General features: G+C 39.1%; 1 protein-coding gene across 1 annotated transcript in view; it reads left to right on the top strand.

Annotated features, from left to right (window-relative positions):
• LOC113233325 (thiamine transporter 1-like) overlaps positions 1-16,656 on the top strand; it is a 29,581-nt gene extending 12,925 nt beyond the window's left edge. The window contains exons 4-7 of the mRNA XM_026468417.1: positions 7,482-7,639; positions 8,569-8,754; positions 13,407-13,624; positions 16,211-16,656. Coding sequence (XP_026324202.1) covers positions 7,482-7,639; positions 8,569-8,754; positions 13,407-13,624; positions 16,211-16,466 — 818 coding nt within the window. The 3' untranslated portion in view covers positions 16,467-16,656. The remainder of the gene's footprint in view (positions 1-7,481; positions 7,640-8,568; positions 8,755-13,406; positions 13,625-16,210) is intronic.
• Positions 16,657-24,365: the final 7,709 nt, after the last annotated feature.

The raw sequence follows: 24,365 nt of genomic DNA, 5'->3' as shown, positions 1-24,365 counted from the left end.
CTACCTAATTTTATTGTAAACTTAATAATCTTTATGCGGAACTAGCTTTTCAGAATTAATAATACGTGTCGGAATTTTACGAAGTGCAATGCTTTTTCTGAATTTTTTGTAAATCCTGGGAATTTGCAAAATATTCAGAAAAAGCGTTTATGGTTCTATTGCTCTATTATCAAATAAAGGATAAACCGTCTCAAGCAAAAACCTTCGTTCGTGCAAATAATATATCTTATACACGTTATTTCCTAGCACAAGGCAAGCAAAGGTTTTTTTTAATGATACCAAGCTACGGGACGAACAAAACATGCGCCTGGTAGTAAGTGACACGCCTGTCCATCAGCAGTTGCAGTATCACTCAGAGCTTTAAATCGCAAGATCGCAGATCTTTAGGGGCATTGCCACTGCGCCCGTCACCCTGAGACGTAAATTGACAAGTCCCATGTGACTGCACTTGCACCAGCACCCTTCAAAACCGTAACGCATTAATAGTCATACTTAGGGTCGTATTCCAGATCTGCTCAAATCCTGACTTGGGCATTGGCCCAAGTCAGGATTTGAGCAGACTTGAGTATGATTTCAAGCATTGGAAATACGACTCTAATGGCAAGGACTTGAGTATGATTTTCAGTGCTCACTACAATACTCAAGTCCTGACTTGAGCATTGAGTAGAGTTCTGGAATACGACCCTTAGAATAATAACGCATAGAATGATGATTTCATATCAAACGAACTGTCACAAGGAGGCGAAAATCAAATTCATGTAGGCTAGTTTTAGTAGTAGGTTAATTTTCGGTTTTAGTGAATATTTATATAAAAATACAAGTTGAAACGCGTTACTTCCTCGTGGAATGTGATGTTAGTATCTATTTTATGTTTGTCTGACGTATTTTTACACTCATTTACCGCACATTTCGTCATTTTTAGCTAAAATTCTTGAGCTGTTCGCGGTGCAAGTTGACCTTGAGCACTGACGGCCCGCCCGATTGTGTAGGCCCTTTGGGAGCGCTTCAATTTGCCTCACTTAGCGTGTGCGGACTAGGTTTCTATGTAGTCACATTACTGCTTGGCGGCAGAAATAGGTAAGGTGGCAGTACTTCCCAGCGAACTCTTTCACAAGGAGCCTACTGCTACTATAAAGTACTAGTTCGTCCAGGGAAGTACTTCCACCTTTCTTATTTCTGCTGCCAAGCAGTAATGTGTGCATCACTGCATCGCCGTTCTAAAGAGAAAGAGTGCTGCTAAAATTATAGGTACATGGGACTTGTCAACTTATGTCTCAGGGTGACAGACGCAGTGACAATGTCACTCAGATGCCGCCCTCCTTGTCACAACTAACGCATTTTCATTTTGGTAACTTTTAATGTCAGTAATGATGATTTTGCTTAACAATAAAAGTGAAACTGTTATGTATGTAGGTATGTGTGGCTGCGCCCACCACCAGTTCATATTATAATAAATCAGTGCAAAGCTAACCAGCGATCGTTTCACTTGTCAACGCAGCTCCGTTCCGTATATTTAACAGTGGCGACGAACTACCCGCAACAAAAAAGATGTGGAATGGCCTTCGTCCTGAAGTGTTCCCCTTGCGCTATAACATGGAGTTCTTCAAAAGACGTGTAAACAAGGTTCTCCGGAGTCGGCAACGCATGGGTGATGCCTCTGGTATTGCTCGTGTCCATGGGCGACAATGACCACCTCCCATCAAGTGGCTTGTCTGTCGTTTGCCTACTAATTAACATAAAAAAAAAAAAAAAAATTGTGCAAAATGGCGAATATTAGTGCTCAGTTCGGGATTTTAAATAGTTTCGATCACAATATACACACATGGAAAACGTATAAAGGTCGTATTGGGCAATATTTCGTAGCAAATAATTTTAATGAATCGACGGATCCTGAGGGCAAGAGAAGAAAGGCGATCCTGCTAAGCGCACTCACAGAGGGTACCTACAAGCTAGCAACGGACCTGACTTTACCCAAGGAAATCGACGACGTGCCCTACGAAGATTTATTAAATCTTTTAGACACTCACTTCACACCAAAGAGTGTCGGGTTTGGTGAGCGTCACAACTTTTACGCGGCCGCTCAACAAGTGGGTGAAACCCATTCTCAGTGGGCAGCGAGATTACGAGGTCTGACTGCAAAGTGTGGCTTCCTCAATGTCGAAGAGGCGCTGCGCGACAAGTTCATAATGGGCATGCTACCGGGACGAGAAAAAGAAAAGCTGTACGCAAAGGATTTAGCCGGTCTCACGCTAGCCAAGGTCGTGGAGACCGCGGAGAACCACGGAGGGCACGGAGCGCCGCGGCCGCAAGCTCCGCCGCCGGCGGCGCCGACCTAGCGAGCGCGTCACATGATCAGTTATTCAAGATCTCAAATAACGGGAATCGTGGAAGTGTAGGCAAAGTAAAGTGTAGTGTTTGTGGGTTTACGAATCATAAGTCCTCGGAGTGTAAATTTGCAAATTACGTTTGCAAAAAGTGTCACGGGAAAGGCCATTTGCGTAAAATGTGTTCTAAAGTGAATTACGTAAAGGTGGATTGCGGTGGCCAGGGTGAGGATGACGAAACCGATGACGGTGAGCTTTATTACATTCGTTCATTTAGGTGTGCACCCATGGTAGAAACAGTTCTAATTAAAAATAGACCGTTTCAATTTGAAATAGACAGTGGGTCAACAGTAACTGTAGTGTCGGAGGTCTTGTATAAAACTCATTTTAAAGATGTGCCGTTATCCAATACTATGAAACAGCTGATGACGTACAATGGAAAGAAAATTGAATGTGTAGGTAAATTTCTCTGCCTCTGTGGCCGAACGGTTACCATGCCGGACTGCCACGCAGAGGTCCCAGGTTCGATTCCCGGGCCGGGAGAAATATTTGTATGGCCTACATTTATTTCTCTCGTGAGTTTGGGTGTAATTTGTGGTTGTCTATGTGTGTCCATGGCACCCGCGACACAGGGTTTCCCTAGTGCGGGGCTATGTTGAGTGTGTGCGTTATTATTATTATTATTATTATTATTTCGTTTGCCGATATGTTTTGCGGGACAAACTCACGTTATTGTCTTTTATGTAATACGTGACGGAGGCCCGCCTCTTCTGGGTAGGGATTTTATATCAGCGTTTAATTTGCAATTGGTACCGGTGAATTTTTGTGTGGATTCTGTACCACCTGTTGAATTGTTGCAACAACAATATTCAGAGCTGTTTTCGGACAAATTAGGCACTTTTAACAAGTACAAAATTAAGTTGTTGTTGAAAGATAATGCTAAACCGGTTTTCTGCAAGACACGTCCCGTCGCATTCGCTTTGCGCGATAAGGTCGAAATTGACAGGTTGGTCCGGTTAGGTATTATTGAGCCTGTCGAGCACTCAGAATACGCATCTCCGATAGTTCCAGTTCTTAAAAAGAATGGGTCAGTCAGATTGTGTGCCGATTACTCTAGAACTATAAACAAACAGCTGCAGGTGGAAAAATATCCACTTCCCACAACTAGTGAACTGTTTTCTAAAATACATGGGGGTCAACACTTTAGTAAATTAGATTTATCTATGGCATATAACCAGTTTGTTTTAGATAACGAGTCAAAAAATCTTACTTGCATAAATACAAACCGTGGGTTATACACTTTCTCTCGATTAGTATTTGGGTTAGCCAGCGCACCCTCCATTTTTCAACGCGCAATCGAAGGGGTGCTTGCAGGTCTAGATGGCGTATTATGTCTATTAGATGACATTTTGGTCACTGGTAAGGACTGGAAGGAGCATCTTGAAAGGCTGAATGCTGTGCTGAAGCGGCTGCAGGACGCAGGCCTTACATTACAAAAAGAAAAATGTAGATTTTTTCAGGATAAGTTCATTATCTTGCCTATATCATTACGAAAGACGGGTTGAAGAAAGCACCGGAAAAAATTAAGGCCATGGTTGAAGCACCAGTTCCGAAAAATGTTAGTGAGTCGCAGTCATTCCTAGGGCTCATAAACTATTATAGGAATTTTGTACGAAATGCATCCGCAATCCTCAGTCCTTTATATGAATTACTGAAAAAGGGTTGTAAATAGGACTGGAATGAAGTTCATGATACGGCATTTCGAGAAATTAAAAAAGTTATGACATCGGAACAGGTTCTTACACATTTCGATTCAAGTGCGACGATCATTTTAACCGTCGACGCTTCTCCTAAGTGGTTGGGAGCTATTCTTTCTCAAATAGGTAAAGACGGTGTAGAACGACCCTTATCTTTCATGTCGCGTACGTTAAATGCGGCGGAAAGGCGATATGCTCAAATACAGAAAGAGGCAACTGCAATAATTTATGGCGTGCGACGATTCCATCAATATTTGTAGGGCAGAAGCGAACCTTTCATATTACGAACGGACCACAAGCCACTTCTGTCCATTTTCGGGCCACATAAGGGCATTCCAGAGATGTCTGCAAATAGATTACAACGGTACGCTTTGTTTCTGAGTAGCTATAACTACAAAATAGAATACGTTCGCAGCGCTGATAACAGTGCGGACTACCTGTCGCGCGCGAGCCTGCCGAGAGAAGTGCACGAGTGCGCGTGCACCGAACAATGCAAGTGCTGCGATTGCGAGGTAGCATATGACCGGGCGACCTATGTCTGTTTTGTAGTAGACGGCAGCATGCCCGTCACTTTACACAGATTACGCGAAGAAACAAAATCGGACATAGTCTTACAGCTAGTCATTAACTGCATTATGAGTGGCTGGCCGCCTAAAGTTGATGATATTCGGTTAAAACCGTATCATTTGTGTAGATCACAACTGTCTTATGAGAATGGATGCGTAATGAGAGGTCATAAGGTCGTCATCCCCGCGAGTTTACGCCAGACAATGTTAAAAGAATTACATTCGTCATTTAGGTGTAGTTAAAACAAAGGGCGAGACTCGTTCTAGATTTTGGTTTCCAGGAATTGACCAAGCGGTGGAAACCATGATAGGTACGTGTGATGTGTGCATTCAGTTGCGCCCCTCGCCGCCCCGCGCCCCGCTGACTCCGTGGGAGTACCCAGCTCGATCATTTGATAGAATTCACATAGATTTCCTTGGTCCAATTAAAGGTTGCGTATACTTAGTAGCAGTAGACGCACATACTAAGTGGGTAGAGGTATACAATATGAAAACGTCCACATCATCAGCGGCAGTGATTTTAAAATTATGTGAATTTATGTCTAGATTCGGTGTTCCTAAAACGATTGTTAGTGATAACGGCACAGCTTTTTCTTCGCGGGAATTTGAGTTGTTTTGTTCAACAAACGGGATTTCGCATATGACGTCACCGGTCTACCACCCGTCGAGCAACGGCCAGGCCGAAAGTTTTGTAAAAAGTGTGAAAAGGGGAATAAAGTCGTGTCTTTTGTTGGGTCTCAACGCGGGGGATACGTGGACAAAATTACTGAAATACCTAATGGATTACCGTAACTCTGTTAACACTACAACGGGGCTGTCTCTGGCTCAACTGGTATTCGGTCACAAGTTAAGATCTAGATTAGATTTGATTGATCCAAACTCGTCGGCACGCTCGCCACCGCCGTCGCCTGATATAATAAATAACCAACAGTGTACACGAAATAAGGAAGGGAAAACCAGAGTTAAAAAATTAAAGAAAAACGACATTGTACTGTACAAAAAATTTATTAATAAAACAAAGTATACATGGTGTAAAGGAATCGTACAGAAAAAATTAGGAAATGTTCTATATTTAGTGAAAGATATCGATAGTTCGGAAATGTATAAAAGACACATAAATCAATTAATGTTGTACAAAGGGACTAGTAACAATTATTGGGACTCGGTACATAGTTCAAATGTAAACTTACCTGTTGCGTCACCGCCGCCGCTGTTGCCACCGCCACAGTCGCCTCCGCCGCCGCCGCCGCCGTCTTCGCCGCTGTTGTCTCTGACACCGCTGTCCTTGTCGGAACCATTATCGCTGTCTCCCGAATCACCGGAACCCCAGGTTGAACTCCCATCACCGAATATTGCTTCACAGTCAGCCAGTGGAAGGAGAGCCGAACTGTATGTGCCGAGCGATTCTCCATGGCCGGGAGAGGACGAATATGCGAGCGGAACTCTACAGAGGGACGATGAGATGCTAGCTGATTCCGTCTGCGCTACTGCGAGACAATCGAATTCCGACGATGAGTTCTACGAAGCGGATACTGAAGTCGACACCCGAGACAAGCCACAGGGTCCCGGAGTTGTACCAAAAAGATTGTTACGCCCACGTCCCATTGTGTCTTATAAAAAGTACTTTAAATATTTGTATTAATTTAGGTTATTATAATAGAGGGAGGAATGTTATGTATGTAGGTATGTGTGGCTGCGCCCACCACCAGTTCATATTATAATAAATCAGTGCAAAGCTAACCAGCGATCGTTTCACTTGTCAACGTAGCTCCGTTCCGTATATTTAACTTTCCGTATATTCTCGTTATGCTGAATCTAGATAATATGTTAAGAACTCAAGTTTGCTAATAATTACGTTAGTTATAATAACGATCTATGCACAGGCGTGTCGCTAAACACCAGGCGCACCTCTTGTTCGCCCCGTGACTTGGTAAGTATTATAAAAAATAAAAATAAGTCAACGAATATGTTGCTACGAGTCGATACAACCTCAAATGGCTTTGGTTGATTCCCTATAACTGTGAAAGAGTTGAATGAATCACTTTGGAAAAAATATATAGTAAAATTTAGGATATACCCTTACAGTGCAATTAAATTAAGCTCTGAATGGCACTGCAACTGCCGAACAGGCGTGTCGCTTAACACCAGACGCACGACATGTTCGTCCTTGATACATTTTTAAAAATAAGAGAAAATCCGCTCTAGGGCGGTAATGCAATACAGAAGGACAAAAAGGAAAAACTTAGGACATTATGGCCGATTTTGCCTGCATGTCATTACACTGTCTACGAGCAAGTGCGATGAAAAATTGTGATAATAATTTAGGACCAAACTTTGCAGATTCATTAATTTACATTATGTAATAAATCAAATCGAAAATCCATCACTAATGACGGATTTTTGGGGTAATACGTGTATCAAGAAAACTTAACCTAAGCGTGTTTACCCAAATTCCAGTAACAAGTAGTTCAAAAACGCATACCTTAAATTAAATTAAATAGATCAAACCTTAACTAAAAAATTTTTCTTTTTTCTGACCTTCACTCCTTACATGAAACTAAATACTGTCGTAAAAAATGTCGTGTGTCAAAAATTATGGAATTGACAAAACTCGATTTGTAATTTCAAAAATTATTGAATGGAACTAATGAATTTATATTCTCATTTAAAAGATGATAACTAAATAAAAATTATCCCATTATTCGCAATAAGATTTCAGTAGTATGTTTTTAATTTTCAAATCGTGTTTTCTAAATACCACCATTTTTTATTTTCGACAGTATTTTGTTTCATGCGTATTGTACTCATCCTGAAATCGTAATGAACAATTCCAGCGCAAATACTAGCTACTTTTTGGGCATTCTGGCTGCCGCCGGTAAAATACGGAATATACTTCCATCGTCGGAGAACCGTGATTCTAAATCAGCAACCCTTCGTCGACGACGTGACTAAAAAGAAGGCAATACGGCAGCAAGGACAGGCAACTGCCAAGGTAAGAAACTAGACAGCCTATTGTATCACATTTCAACTTAGTCTGAGTTTCATAAAACGAACGTAGACTTCGACCATAGACCAAACAAAAGTTTTTTTTATATGTATCTTGTTAAAATTAGTGCGAAAAAAAAAAATATATATATATAAGATAAGTGAGGTCGAGTCGATATATTTTTTGACAATGGAAAAATCTGAATTTTGAGTATTCCGTTTCTCATCGGCAATCAGAACATCAGAAGTTGTCGAATAATGATACGTATTTTCATTGACTCGCGTATTTGTATTAATTACGCCAGAATTAAACTCATTTGACTTTTTTATCTGATTTTTTACCGATTTGCTTCAAATAAGGAGGTGATAGCTGAAATATAGGTTTCAGTTTGACGAAAAATATTTTTTATGGTTTCAAGAAGTTGGAATATAGCTGGTCAAGGTGTACAGAGTTAAACGGAGATTACGTTGAAAAATAAACCATAATTTAAACAAGTTTTTTTTTATAAGTCACGGACTATACCAAACCCAAACTTATAGTTCCCCTCTTTTTCCATCGGGGGTTAAAAAGTACATCAAGATGGCGGACAGAAGCTAAGATAATTGGCAGAACAAAAGACACATTATTGTACTAAGTGATTTGAAGTAATTTAATTACAAATTAACGTTGTATGGTCAATGTGCACTAAAATAAATCTACATCATCCAATTGATCCATGAATTCACTACGAACTGCTGAGTTCATGATTTGCTGGTAATTCTGAATCAATTATTGATACTGTTACTCACTTCTGTCTGTTACTATCTTTAAGAGCTCCATAACCAAAAAAAAATGTAATCATTTGTTCACCCGTTACATTTGTAAGTCAATGCCCGTTACAGTGTTATTAGTAGCAAATCCATAGAAACTGCCTATCATGCAATCCATTTTTTCAGCCATCTAATCTAGCGCACATCACGGAAGCATTTTCTATGATCGCCCGCCACGCTATGTCCGCGTACAGACGACCAAAAGTAATTACATGGTCCGCGCTGTACGCCGTTGCACTCGCACTCTTCGTGCAAGTGCAGATTTACGTTCAGCTTCTATGGAAACAGATACAGGACCAGACTGGCACTGCGGTATGTATACAAGGAACCATTTCTTTATCCAGTCTCTAAAGGGTCTTTTTCCGACCATATCATCCAACTAAGGCTGCTGACAGACTGCGTTAATGCGTGAAGTCGTAATCAACTTCACGCTGTCGACTCGAATGCCTGAAGTTGATAACGGTTTCACGCATTAACTGCATGCAGTCGATATCGACTGGTGTCATGAAGTTGATTATGATTTCACGCATTAACTGCAAACATACAGTCAAACTGTTAGCAACCTTATGTGGAGGTTTTGTTGAATTTAGTATATTTTATGTTACAAAAATTAATCTACAATAAACAACTCTAAATCGATAATAATTTAAATCGAGCTAACGTTGACATGAGAACACCTTCAAGAGAACAAGTTGAGCTCTCAAGTTGTCTCGAGTATTAAATTAATAAAAAGATAATTTGAACTTTAAAATAACTAAATCTATTTCTTTTATTTTGCCCTAACCTTGTATAGGTTTTCCAAATTTTTTTTATTTAATATTTAAGTATTAAATGTCAATAACAGTTTCAGTCTCAATAACAATAAAGTGACATTCACATTGTATATACGCCCTTATAATAAAAATAATAATTACTTTTATTTAAAGAAATCCGAAGTTTACTGAGACCAATAGAGGCCGCCTATGACCTGAGATTATTGCTTTCATTTATTTCTACGAGGTGACGAGTAGTTCTACACCCAAAGAGCCGGTAATATTCAGACAAAATGTAGCAAGGCACATTTAGGTATCTTATTTGCTTTTACCTACCTTTGACAATGTTTTACAATGACTTTTCAAATAATTATCTCAGCTTAAACATCGTCAATATGATAATAATTGATAAAATGTTACATTCATTAGCCTACATGTTGGCCGTGTTAGACAACATGTTGGCAGTGAAGGCTTCTGTTGTCCGACGTGACATATTACGTAAAAACATCAGACGACAACGCAAGCACCGCTAAACCAGAGCTACATTCTGTCGTAATAGCAGAATAGCAGGTGTAATTAATAACAACATCATAGATTCATTATACTGCTGCTGGATACGGGTCTCCTGCAAAAGAAAGATTTAGGCCAAAGTCCCTCACACGACCCAATTGCAGGTTGGGAATCAGGGATACGAAACGTGGGCCTCTCAGTTAAGAGTCAACAGTTCCTATACTGGACTAACACTGCAACGTGTCGTGCTGCATCCGAATCCATGCTGCTTTCCAGCTGCATTCTAACTCGTGTATCAACAAGTAATACCTCTTTGGATTAAATATAATGATAATTCATCTAGGCCAAACGTTTACACATTAATGCTTGCATTCATTAATCAAATTTCGGACAAAACATGTAACATAAAAACTAAAAACCAAATTACAGTTAATAAGATTATTTAATTTTATTTTATTGAAAACCACAGTACATAGTTGAAAAGTTGGTTATTTTGTAAGTTTCGTTTGTTCGTTACAAAATATGTTTACTGAACAGCTGATTTTTCGTTAATTACCCACAACAAAAGTCATTAGTTCACATGATGACAATCCACATTTAAATTAATATTTCTAATAATTAATGATACTGTCACTCATTTGTGTTCATTGTTATTTTCTGTAACCACCTTTTTACTTAAAATATGTCTCGTCGCCAAATCTGTTTAAGGAAAACATTTAAATAAATATGAATTCCTTTCTGCGTAGTTTATTGTCTCTTAATGCATTTCCCTCATTATCTATCAACGTACTAAGTTGCTTGCGGTGGCGCACTGTTTCAACGCAACGTGTGGCATGTCGTTCTAATTTATATGTAATACAGCAGCGTTACAAAACGCAACATTACAACGCAACATTACGTCGTCGCAACGCCCGTGTGGCATCGCTCTTATTCGGTGGGGCCTTTGTTATTATTACATCTAATTATACCTATCTTTATTCTTATCTTATAAAATGATAATAAAATTAACTTTATTGAGGAAAAAAATTGACATTAATTCTTGAAGTCAGCATAGTACTGGGTCAAGAGCACGTCAAGCTTTACACTTAAGACTTAAATCCAACTCTTTGCCGCTTTCGATAAGAATGGTCCAAACCACAAAGTGTCAAGCTTGATGTGCTATTGACTGTACAGGAAAACATGAGTCTTCTTTCCCTTTCGATTTTATTTATATCCATATAACACTAATAAAATAAAAAAGCACTAAGCAAAACATATACAGTGTTTTTTCCAATGGCACGGTATGGGGATTTTTTTTAATAAAAAATAAGCGCTCATTTGACTTCCATCTCACCTGATGGAAAGTGATGATGAAGTCGACGATGGAGCATGCACACCTAAATAATTTCTATTCACTCTTGCCTTAAAAAGGTCCAAGTTATGACTTTCAGGGAACAAGTCTGCAGGCAGGGAATTCCGCTCCTTGACCGTTTGCCATATAAATGTGGAAGCGAATCGCTTCGTGCGAATTATAGGAATATCCACAACATAGGGGTGGAACCTCAGCCTACGCCTGGTCCCTCGATGCTGGAAAGGGGAAGACGGAATTAATTCGTGCAATTCCCTCGCACACTTCCCGTGATATATCTTTTAAACTACCGATAAGCAGGCTAGTTCACAGCGGTGTTCAAGGCTTTGCAGCTTCGCCTCTACTAATTCTGAGTCACCAATAAGCTTCTTGGCATTCTTGTCGATTGATGCCAAGGTGGCCAGTTAATATGTAGCAGAGCCATCCCACAGGTGGCAGCAGTACTCCATACTCGACCGGACTTGTGCTTGGTACAGCTGAAGCAACTGTCCCGTCACCATCAACCGACCCGAGAGACATGGTTTTCCGGCGAGACTACGGGCTCGACGGCAAGACCAGGGTACAGCGGGCGTCTGTTCAAGCCCTCCACCAATGATACGCCTTTACGGGCGTCTCTGGCGGACCCGGACTTGGGTATGGACTCCCTGGGGTTTGTGGTTAGCTGCAGAGACGGACATGTTTTTCTGCCCCGGTTTTGCAAGTTTCCGGGGCGTCTGTCTCGTCTGAGCAGCTAGCAAGTCTTAGTAGCGGTCTATTTGAGGGCCTGTAGCGAGGAGACGCGCGGGACACATGAGTTGCCCTTTAAGTTAGAAGCTATATCCGGACATTGTCGCAAGACACTGCGACTGGCATCTCCGGCACTAGCCCGAAGAGCTAGTAAAGGATAAGCTAGATATCCTCCGGTCCTTCCAGCCGCTTTTGTTATTGGGAACTGGAGAGACGTCGTTTTTCGAAGAACCGGATGAAGGCAAGTGACAGATAGATAGATAGATAGAAAATTCTTTATTGTTAGCACCACATTACAATATACAGATTACAGTATACAGGACAAAACTAAACACATTACTCGGGTAACAATTGGCGGTCTTATCGCTTACAGCGATTTCTTCCAGACAACCTTAGGATGGAGAGAGATTGTACATGAATAAAACACAGAGGTCTGTGACAACCCTGTACACTGGCTGATCTGGGGTCAGAACCTGAACTTATAAGGTTCCTGTGCACGCCCAGGTTATAGTGCCCTTCTCGCATTCATTCAGGATAGGTAGGGAGGGTCACTATAATCAAAACTAATGTAGAAAGATAGAAAGAAAATAATGAGCTTGTCCAGGTGTGAAGTAATGTCTCACCCTGGGAAGGATGCCAAGCTATTTGGCTGCCTCCTTTCAACCGCTCAGAGTATTTTAAAGACTCCTTTACTGTTAAGGCTGCACTGTTGGAACGAACTCCCGACTGAAATCCGACATTCTAAATCGCTTCCTATATCCCTCTCTGTTCAGTTCTCCTCTGCCTCAAGGGTTGTCTGGAAGAGATTGCTCTCTGCGATAAGGCCGCCTTTGCCCACATTAATTCTAAGTTGTCTAGTACTGTTTTTGTTTTCTGTGAGAGCAATAAAGTGTATTATCTATGTATCTATTTGGCTGCATTTTTGCCATGGATTCCATGTCTCTGCCGAAGTTTAAATTAGATGACAGGTCCATTCCAAGTAGCTGGAGTCAGAGTCAGGTCGAAGGGACTTTATTTTATGGAGAATAGACACGCTTGCGTTTTGGTACCGTTAAATTTGATTAGGATTGGCAACGCCCCAATCGGAGACCGCCTTAAGTGTCGAATGCTTACGACTAACCATGGACTCTCGACAAGACTGGATTTCCTCTCCACTGATCCTTGCAATGGTCAAGTCTTGTGATTGTCTGCACATGTGCTGTCATCAGCATACGCGAAGGTACCTGGAATTAACACATCATTGATGTGCAGCAGAAAGAGAATTACAGTCAGTACGGAACCCTGAGGACTCTATTTATCGCCCGATGTTCGGAAGTAGACCACTAAGACCACACGAATCGATCGTTCAAAAATTTCGAAATTGCAAAGGTCAGTGGGAAGCCCATAGGAGGGTAAGGCTTGCGTACGAAAACCCTGTTAAAGGCTTTAGAAATGTCCAAAGACACTGCAAGTGTTTCGCTTTGCCTCGCTCCATATATGACAGGCATACACAAGAAGATCCCCAGTAGAGCGCCGTCGGCGAAATTAGACCCAAAATATGCAAACAGATTCAAAAAGTAGACCCACTTTATTAAGTCACACATTTTGGCATCCGTTAACAGATAATAATGTATATTACATATTCCCAGGTATCATACAACGGAGCAGTAGAAGCAATCCTCACGCTCCTTGGAGCATTAGGCGCCTTTATAGCGTCATTACTATCTCAGTCCGGACTGCCGGCGCCCGTGGCGGCCATTCAAGGTGTTGCAGTATTCCTCGGCACATATATACCGAATGTGTTCGTTTCGTATGCTGGATATATTGTGATGGGAATGCTGTTCCATTATACCATCACTTTGGCTAGGTACGTCTTGTTTTATTTTGTTTTTTGTCTGTGCACATAGTGTTTTATTTAGAGTATCTATAGTCGTCATAATTTAAGAGGCCCAATTTGACAACTAAAGAAGACAATAGTATGTACTTTAAATGCAATCAACGAAACAGGTCAACAAATAATTATTAAATTATTGCGTTTAAAAAAATACATTAATTTTAATGAAGCATGACAGAACAAATTTCAAGTATTATTTTCGCACGAATTTCAAAATAAAATTACGTCCTCAGTCTTTTTTTTTAGGTAATAGTGTTGTAACCAATTAGTCGCCGAATTTCATGAAGTCAATTCAATTTCACTTACGAAAATATTTAGTTTAGTAATATTTACTTTTTTATTTTATTTTTGACAGAGATGTTAACATTAATAACATGATTGAAAATCGACTATTTTACATACAGTTAATACCTACTAGTTCAACTAATGATTTTGGTTCATCTTCCGATGAAAATGAATAAAAATTTTAACTATGAAGTATTTTTTGATTTTCTTCAGAAGTTTACTATTTAAGTACAGGTAGTCATTGTGATCATTTAAAATACTTGCTTATTGTAAACTCTATATTGAAATGAATGTTAATTGTTATATCTAGAACTGAAAACCAATAACCCGAAAAATAACCTAAACGATCACAGACTCATAAAATTTCTAATCGATTTCTCGTGAAAATCGTCTAAATGGTTACCAATACGTTGAGTCCACATCCCTATTTACGTCGCGATGACTAAATACCTCTTATTTTGTGACGACTTTAATTTGCTACATCATTATGATATTGCTTCTTTCGTGTCATACTCAGGCGAAGGAATGCACAAAATTTAAATTTTCTTTCAGAACGGCTTCCGTCAGTGTGCAGTCCTAAACGTTTAAAAAAACGGTCCTTTTAAACCGCTAATAGCTGCAAGTTACTGTTTCGACGCGAACGAATCATTTACATCACAAAGTGACAATGAATTTCTTATTAGAACTACATAAATGAATAACTTTTCCGTCGAAGTTGTAAGTTGCATCCATTCGTGTTAAAGAGAAGGAAATGACGTCACGCGAGATCTTAACAGACGCGATCACACGAATTCTGTATTTGCTTTATGACCAGTAAACAAATCTCCTCACTAGTCCTCACGCGAGTTTTGTCTATTTTCCCCATGCTAAGCTGGAGATCAACGTTTGAACTAAATTGAGGCTATCAGCGCAAAAGTGGTGTAACCTACATTGAATCTTTTTTCCATAATATTTCTTTGAATGATACTAAAGTACTTATTTATTTGAATGTATTAAAAAATGTAATATAATTAAATAGCCTATATTTTTTTTATGTATATATAATACAGGGTGACCGGAGTCGCTGAATGCGAATTTTCCTCTTTAAGTAAAAACTTTCGTAACTTCCATCGATGTTATGAAGCCGATAATTTTGTGCGTTAAAGTACAATTCATAAAGATTGAGTTACAAAAAAATCCCAAAAAATCTTGCACAAAATGAAAAAAAAAATATACAGCCCATCCGGTTAAAAATTTTCGAAAATTCATTAAAAATCATAACTCGAAAACTACGAAAAATCACGGAACATACAGGGTCCGTCCCAAAAGTATCGAACATTTTTTTTGGGAGTGTTGCCGAACGGCGGGAAGCGCTCCGCTTGGCAACAGAAAGTGGTGGGGGGATCTAGCCGATACAGCGCGACCGGTCCCAGTTGGCTCCGAGCACCTGGAGCGGCAGGACGTGCGTTCGCGTAGAGCTCTAAACGACACCTCGTCGAAGTTTTTAAAAGTAGCGCGATGACGGATCCGTTAGAACAGAGGTACGCAGTGAAATTTTGTGTTCTACTCGGCAAAAATACTGTGGAAACCAACGAGATGATTAAACAGGCCTTCAAGGACAAAGCCTTGTCCGAATCCTCGGTCAGGAAGTGGCACAAGATGTTCCGTGACGGAAGGGAAGAGGTGACCGACGAAGCCCGCTGGTCCCGCAGCCTCCCTACAGTCCTGACGTCGCCCCGGCAGACTTCTTCTTGTTTCCCAGCATCAAGTCGAAGCTCAAAGGCAAGCATTGGGGCACAATTAAGGACATCCAAGAAGCTACGACGAGGGCGCTGAAGGACCTACCCGTTGACGTCTTCCAGGGGGCCTTCCGGGCATGGAAAACTCGCCTAGAAAAGTGCATCGATGCTGAAGGGTGTTATTTTGAAGAGTACTAATGTATGGTACCGATAAGTTCAATAAAAGTATTTTTCCTGAAAAATGTTCGATACTTTTGGGACGGACCAGATACATGGGATTGATACGGATACCCCTCAATACGAGGCACCAAATAATTTTTTTTACCTCACTATCCCGGCCAACCTGTATAAAAAAAATTCATGTGGGTTACACCACTATTGCGCTATGGCCACAATTGTAAATGTACTTTCAAAATTTTATTAAAATGTTAAAACTGCCTGCCCATATTAAGTTTTGACGACAATGTACCCTTTCTTATTATTAGAAATTAGAGTAAAATTACAAAATAATTTGCAAATTTAATTAAGTTTTTTAATAACTGATTTTTTTTTTCAGCGCGAAACTAGCATCGCAACTGACAGACGATAGCTGTTTTGGTCTAATCTTCGGAATAAACACCCTTATTGGCACTGGGCTTCAATCTATACTGACCCTAGTACTTATACAGTCTTTACAATTAGATATATCGACACAGTATTATGCTATAAGTGTTCTGTACTTGGTTTTAGCCTGCGCCTGGCTGGTGGGGTGGATGGTACAGGTTTGTAGGCTAAAAAATAGTATAAATATTGATAGTAACATGGATCAATGAATCAAGGGGACTGCTAATCGCGGTACAAGACAGCGTAGTCGGGTGTTTAGTATCTAATGGTACCAAATATTGCGACGACTGCCTAGCTATTTTTATAACTATAGTACCGGCACGCTATGATGGCCGTTTTGACAGATTACAATAGTGAGGTGAAATCTCAATTCATTATCGAAAAAAATATAATCAAATGCGAGTCGCATCTATAAGATTTTACATTTATAACTAGTATTGCAAGGAGTAGCTGTATAAATTTTTTTAATAAAACGAAAATATAAATGTTTACTTAATATATTAAGACGTTTATCGTTTGACGATATATCGTCAATTCGAAACTGCTTTGTTTTGCTGCTGGTCAGCGATCCCAGAAGTGACGATCGTATTAGATTTCATTTTTAAAGATTTCGATTTTCGTAAATCAAATACCGAGTTGTGTCATAAAATCGACAACAATGTACAGCAATTAGCTCCTTCAACGTGGTTATGAATTAATGCGAAACTTTAAACGTCAAAATGGCCGGTACTATAATTTGTTTTACACTGACAAGCTGCAATTTATCAAAGCTACTCTGATTTCTAGTGATAACACACAAATCAACTAGATGGCGCTTATTGCACAGATTTTTTAATAAATAGTGCCAGCTATTCTTTTATTTCGTTTAGGATTAGCGCCATCTATCCATATTGACAAGTGTTAATTTATAAATTAGTTTGTAACCACAATGCCATCTATTGACACGCATATTTATCGAAGTTGAGAAAATAATTTTAGCTCATGGCATTGACTTACAATTATATGGACGTCGGGTCCGCGCTAAAAAGTGTCCGCACTTGTAAGGCGCTAAAATCGTATACAGAGCGCCAAACTCCGCTTTAGTCTTCATTTGTTCGACTGACAGCGCGATACTGCGATGACATTACAATTTAAATTTCGAATAGGTTGACTTGGGACATTTTTTTCGTGGTTTTTGTATTAGACCCGTCGTCCATTTATTTGTAAGTCAATGCTCATGGTCAATATTTGAATAACATTGGCCATATGGAAAAAACTGACTTCTTATATTTCATATTAAAGAGGAGTTAATTGATATCCACGGCCATGTACATAACATAAACTACTTCCAGGCTATTGACCAGCGCCATCTAACACGGAATTTTGACCTTTTTCAGAGCTATGATCTGTAGTATGGAGATTAGCAGTCCTCTTCAATTATTAGTCCATCTTAATAGCCTATAATATTTTTATGTATATGAACTCTTGTTGAGATAATAATGTAATATTATTTTATATAGGAAACTTTTAACGTAATCCCTTTAATTCACAAATTAACAAATCGTCGGTTAAAAGGTAAAACTCATTAAGTGACATTTTGTTCAAAAACTAGATTTTTTCAATTTTGCTTTATTGGGAAGAACATCTATGACAAGAAAAATTCAGTAAGTCTGTGGTGTCCTTCATGTTTTAATACATACCAGTCCTTTAGTGATTTTTCATAATGAAAAAATACAAAATCTTAATTATCTCCCTTTGGCCAATTAGGCTATTAGTGAGTTTTACCTTTTAACCGACGAAATTTCCAAACGACTAATCCGTAAAGATATTTTTTTATAACCCGTTCTTTAAAAAAAAAACATTACGATTGACTTGTTATGTAATATGCGCTCCGTGGTACATCTCGTATTCATACGAGGCTCTGACTGAATAAAACCTTGTGATGTGAACAGTGGCGTAGTGTCGATTGTTGCCGCCCGGGGCCAACCTTAAACTTGCTGCCCCCGTCTATTTTCACAGTTACAAAAGTAGGTCGTTCGGGATTCGCTCTGGGCCTTTTGGAGGGAAAAGTGTCGTTTTTATTTTGATTTTCAATTATTTTGTGAAATCTAGTTTAAAGTGGAATAGGATAGTGCTATTGTGCCTTAATCGAAGATTAAAACGCGAAATTATACGAATCTCGAACTAAAATGCTCGTATCGGCCCGTTCTAAGGAATCCCGAGTCAATCCAAGCATGCCACCTCAAATTGCCTAACGCCACTGGATGTGAACAAATAAAAACATAATTAAAAACATAAAAACTAAAAACACCCGAACTGATGAATCGTAAACAAATTGTAAAAGTTGAAAGATAGCTAAAGATTGTTGTAGATCAATATGGAAAAATATAATGATTTTTTTAACGTATTTTATTTATACTTTGATTCCGTACGGGCTATTTGGCTTAATCCAATATTTAACCGTCGTTGATTTCGTCCTAAGAAGACAGGCAAATGTTAAAGACCGGACGGCCTTATCTTGTCTTCTTTTCGCCTTTAGTGTGGATTTGATATTAATAATGTGTATATTATCTTTATTTGTATTTAAATAAGAGAATGTGTACTATTTTAGTAAATTAAAAATGTTAGACTGTGTTACTTATACGGTATGTGATGTGATAGTCTCCACTCGTAGGGGTTCTCAAACTTGTGACGCGTTGATACTTAAAATTCATATAAAAGTCTAGATGGCGCCACTTTTAAAAATTCGTTTAAAATCCCGCTAATCGGGCGTATTTGGTCGTCATTACTGCAATCGGTGCGACTGTTCTATAACTTCTAAGTGTTAGTATTGCGAGCATTCTTGAGTTTAATTATGTACTTGGTGTAGAAATAATATATTAAGAGCATTGACTTACAATTATATGGACGTCGGGTACGCGCTAAAAAGTGTCCGCGCTTGTAAGGCGCTAAAATCGTATACAGAGCGCCAAACTCCGCTTTAGTCTTCATTTGTTCGACTGACAGCGCGATACTGCGATGACATTACAATTTAAATTTCGAATAGGTTGACTTGGGACATTTTTTTCGTGGTTTTTGTATTAGACCCGTCGTCCATTTATTTACAAGACAATGATTGAGAGACAAAATGGCTCGAGATTTTGCCTCATTAATAAATTTCCTCCATAATAAAATGACGAAATAAAAACTAATGAATCATTCTTCGTATCAAATACAATTTTGTCATACTGGCATCAGGCAAACGGCCATTTGGCTGGTGCCACGTATTGTACGTTATTTTTGTTTAATCCATTTTGTTATAGCAAATAAAACTATATTTTCCGGATTTAAAAACGTTACTTTTTCCTTGAAGACCTGTTAAAAAACCCGACACGTTATTTTAAAAAAATATGCTGTTTTATGTTCGAAAAACATTATATCAATTAGTTTCATTTCGAATGTGTAACAACCGTAAGACCTCGATCTAATAAGCCAGTTTAAAAAAACAACTAATGCTGCCAACTATACCAACATTTGTGACATATCTTCATTTTGGACATAACATCGCCCTCGCAACCTTAAAGAATGGAAAAAAAATTGTCTAAGCTCGCAACAGTAGTACAAACTCTCGACTGAAGCATATCATAGTAACCCTTAGCGGCCATATAGTTTACGAGCCCTATACCCCACCTACTGTGGGGTCGGGCTCGGCCTGCGGCGCGTGGACGGTTTCAGATTACTGGGTGTGCTTATGCTCTTCGTTCGCACAGTGATTAAGTACTATGGGCGCTTGATGAGGAGGTTCCAGATTCGATCCCTGATTTGAACCAAAAAAATATTTTTAAATTGGTTCTGGTCAGGGTATTCTGGGTATTGCCCTCAGAATTATCGTTACTCTGATACTCATAGTACAGGAAATTCCCTACTTTGAAATCAGAAATTTGGAGTGATTATCTGGCATTTTTTCCTTAAACTTCTCTTCTTGGCATAGCTTCCAAGAAAAAAGAATCTAACAGAGAGACGGTCGATATACAACAACGCTATAAGTTACTTATTTCCACTACATCGGGAAGTATGCCTTACATTTTGAACAATTGTGAAATCTTGTACCGTAATAGAGTCTATATATACTACCTACCTATGTATACTACCTACGTGAGTTGGCGTGCGGACGCTTCGGGAGTCGCCCTCCGCTACAACTCGGCCTACGGCCGTAAAAAGTGAAAAGTAAATTTTTACTGCAAATTATTATTAAAAAGCACCCATAGAGATCCCCAAATTCCGATTTTCAGCTGAATTAGAGCAAATTTCCATCTGCCGCCAAAAAGTTTGTATGACAGCCATATTAAAAAATGGCGAAAAATAGATTTTGACCGCAAATTATTATTAAACACCCATAGACTCCCCCACATGCCGATTTTCAATCGAATTAGAGCAAATTTTCATCTGCCGTCAAAAAACACTTCTATGGCAGTCATATTGAACAATGGCGAAAAACTAATTATGATCACAAATTATTATCAAGCACTCCTAGAGACTTTCAAAGAGATTTGAGCAATTTTTTTTCTGCCAACGAACGCTTCTATGACGGCCATATCTGAAAATGGCGAAAAACAAATTTTGAGCACAAATTATTATGGCATTTCTAGTGGCCTTCACATGCCAATTTTCAGTCGAATTAGAGCAAATATTAGAGCTTATCCAAATAAGCCATATAAATATGGCTGCCATCAGCCATATTAAAAAATGGCGAAAAGAAATTTTTGACCCCAAATTATGATTAAGGACTCCTAAAGACCCTCACAGGCCAATTTTCAGCCGGATCGAAGCGAGTTTTCTTCGGCCGCCATTTTGAAATGGCGATCTTGATTTTTTTTAACCTAGGCAGTTGACCAGTGTTACCCTCTATGACATTCCTTCGAGCACCTCCTACTTATCTCTAATAGATTATGTGAAGTGCACAAAATTCCCCAACCCCGCATGTTTTATAGTTTTTGATGAAGATATCCATAACATTAACCTTAGAGCTAAGTCCAAACTCCTGGTACCACGATTTCGTTAAACCAAGGTAAACAACTCTTTTATGGGGAACTGTATACGTTTTTACAATAAGATTCCGGAGCATATATTAAGTTTATCATTTCCTAAGCTTAAAAACTACATTAAAAATATTTTGATCGACACGGCTCCGGAATCCACACAAATTTGATTCAAAGTGTATTCCATAGCATTTAAGTTTATTTGAAAAGAGCAATCCCTAGAGTTTCTTGCTCGTTCTTCTCAGGGAGGTCAGCGTAGTGAACGAGCAGTAGCTTAAATGTGACGTTTTCAAGTGTAAATTTATTTTACCTATGGAATAAAAAATCTTTGACTTTGACTTTGCAGGCCGTTGATCACTCGTTTACATTTTCCACATTCAGGTCTTCTCATATTTGATTCTTTGCCTTGGAGCCAATCCGCGTACAACGGTATAAATATCTTTTTTCTACCATATCGGGAAGTATGCGTTCTATTTTTCTAAGTGAGTCAGGATTTGTAGCTTTATATAGGTATATAACTATTTATATTTATATATATTATATATAACTATAGATGGCGCGCGGTGCGCCAGGCCCGCGAGGGCTTTCTTTATGTCTTGTGGCAAATTGGGAGTTGAACTTTATATTTCAGTAGAGAATCCTCTTTGGTTGAGTTTGAGTGCCAAATTTCAGCACGATCGGTAATTTTTTTGACCGCCATATTGAATTGACCATTTTGAAAAAATAAATTTGACAGCCGATTGGCTCCTATCATCCTCTCGGAGATTAGTCTGAACATTATTTACCCCTAGTAATTACGGAGATATAGTCGCACGAAATTTATGTGGCGGCCATTTTGTTTTGCGAATTTTAATTTTTTTTTTATTCCTGGTAGAAACTGCCCAGGGTGTGGAACAACATTTGTTTGGAGACCTTGGGGTTAAAACGTATACTTTGCCCGTGCAGCTGGGGTGCTACCTGATGCAGAGCACTTTTCGAAGGATTTTTGGTACTTTCTTATACTTACCAAATCCGCTCAACCATTATTCACATACGTATCACCCTTATACACCCGCTCTTCTTCTGGGAGAAAAATGCATCAATAAACCGACCACGACTCCCGTACATCATTTTTACCCACCACGACTCCTGGGAGAACAATTATGAAAATGACAATATCAGTCAGTGGTAATCGAGCTATATATAATACGAACCGGCCGTTGATCACTCGTTTACTTTTTCCACATTCAGGTCTTCTCATATTTGATTCTTTGCCTTGGATAGGCATCCGCGTACAACAGTATAAATATCTTTTTTCCACCATATCGGGAAGTATGCGTTCTATTTTTCTAAGTGTAGTGTGTATAACACATAAATTGTATGTGTAGCACTGTAGAAATGCATATTGTGGATATAGAATCAAATGTGATATTATTATGTTGTACTTAATAATTTAGTGGTGTAGCAAGACACCTTAGGGCTTATACATTAATGAAATTTGCATTTGTTATTTGTTTTCACTGTTAATTGAATTAGACTTAAGGGATGGAAGTTCTAAGATTTTGTGTGGCCTGAAATAAAAGGATCCCTAGTTTGTTAAAATAGCCATGCCATTATTAGATCATATTTTATTATTTACATAATCGTCCATGTATAATATATTAATATCACCATGAGAATATTTAAAATGTATTTAACGAAAATCGGGTTTTTTTTGTGAACAATAAATCACTTTATTTTTTTTGGTTTGTTTAATTTTAACTAGCGGTAGTGGTCGTTTCTAGGTGCTTTTTGTTCTTGCGTAAATATATTTCCATTATTGAAAAGGTAAAGGGGTAAGTGACATTTCACGTGAGGCTCAGATATATTCAAATTTAATGAACTAATCACTTATAATGTCGCGCAAAACGACGGAGCCATAGATACAAAAGTTGAAGTTGATCACTTATAATAATAATAACGCGTACACACTCATAGACAAACTGTGTCACGGGTGCCATGGTCACATACATAGACAATCACAAATTACACCCAATCTCACAAGAGAAATAAATATAGGCCATATAAATATTTCTCCCAGGCCGGGAATCGAACCCGGGACATCTGCATGGCAGTCCTGCTTGGTAACTGTTCGGCCACATAGGCAATTCAATCACTTGATACGAACGCGGGCGCAGACGGCGGTAAACAGCAACCCAACCCTTGTTTGCTTACATACTACACTAGCCACGTTGATTAAAATTTACTTAAAAATTGTCAGTTTAGTTACAGGTCTACCGCCTAAGTCGGTTTATGAGGCAGCTGCGCAGTACCGGAGACGTGACAGTTTACGTAACAGTTAGTTGCACTGCACACGGCATAATTTGAACAAGACATTCAATAAAAAAAAAAGAAGCGAGTTCACGGTCTTCAAGGCCGCCGGTAGGTGTCCAGAGTCATTTCCAGCTATTTCGCTAAATGGCATGAGTGTACAACAGGTGTCTCATTTTAAATACCTTGGACATATTCTTGCCGACGACCTTAAAGATCGCAGGGCTTTGGCGGTCCGCGGGAATATGCTGGCCCGCAGGTTTGCCTGCTGCACGGACCAAGTAAAAATCACGCTTTTTAAAGCGTATTGTCAGGGTCTGTACACGGGCGGCTTGTGGTTTAGCTGTTCGCAAAGGTCGCTAAATTCCCTTCGCGTCCAGTACAACAACGTGTTCAGGATGATGTTGAGACTACCCCGGCACTGCAGTGCCTCTGCAATGTTTGCTCTATCCCATACAAGCTGCTTTAATGCGGTCTTGCGGAGAAAGGTAGCATCTTTGGTTAGTAGGCTCCGGGGTAGTGACAACAGCATTCTGAGAGTTATTGCAAACGACCACAGAGCGCCTGTACTGAGGCATCTCGTACGGACAATGATTCCGCACAAGATGCCTCGTAAGTACATGACATTTTAGTTTCTAAGTAATTTATAATTATAATTTCATACTAACAATAGTCTATAAGTTTGTTTCTTTATTTTTACTAACACCAATGGATCCTGTTATCTGAGAAATAAATAATTTGAGTTTGAATAACAAATTGACTGAAAAAAGTGCCAAATGGCTTGTCTATTCATTTCAATTATCAAATAAATAGCTTTTTTAT

This window comes from Hyposmocoma kahamanoa, unplaced genomic scaffold, assembly GCF_003589595.1.
Source record: "Hyposmocoma kahamanoa isolate Upper Pololo Valley unplaced genomic scaffold, ASM358959v1 78, whole genome shotgun sequence".
In the NCBI taxonomy this organism is placed as follows: domain Eukaryota; kingdom Metazoa; phylum Arthropoda; class Insecta; order Lepidoptera; family Cosmopterigidae; genus Hyposmocoma; species Hyposmocoma kahamanoa.
Note: the sequence above shows the minus strand (reverse complement) of the source record. Positions and strands in the feature narration are given on the sequence as shown.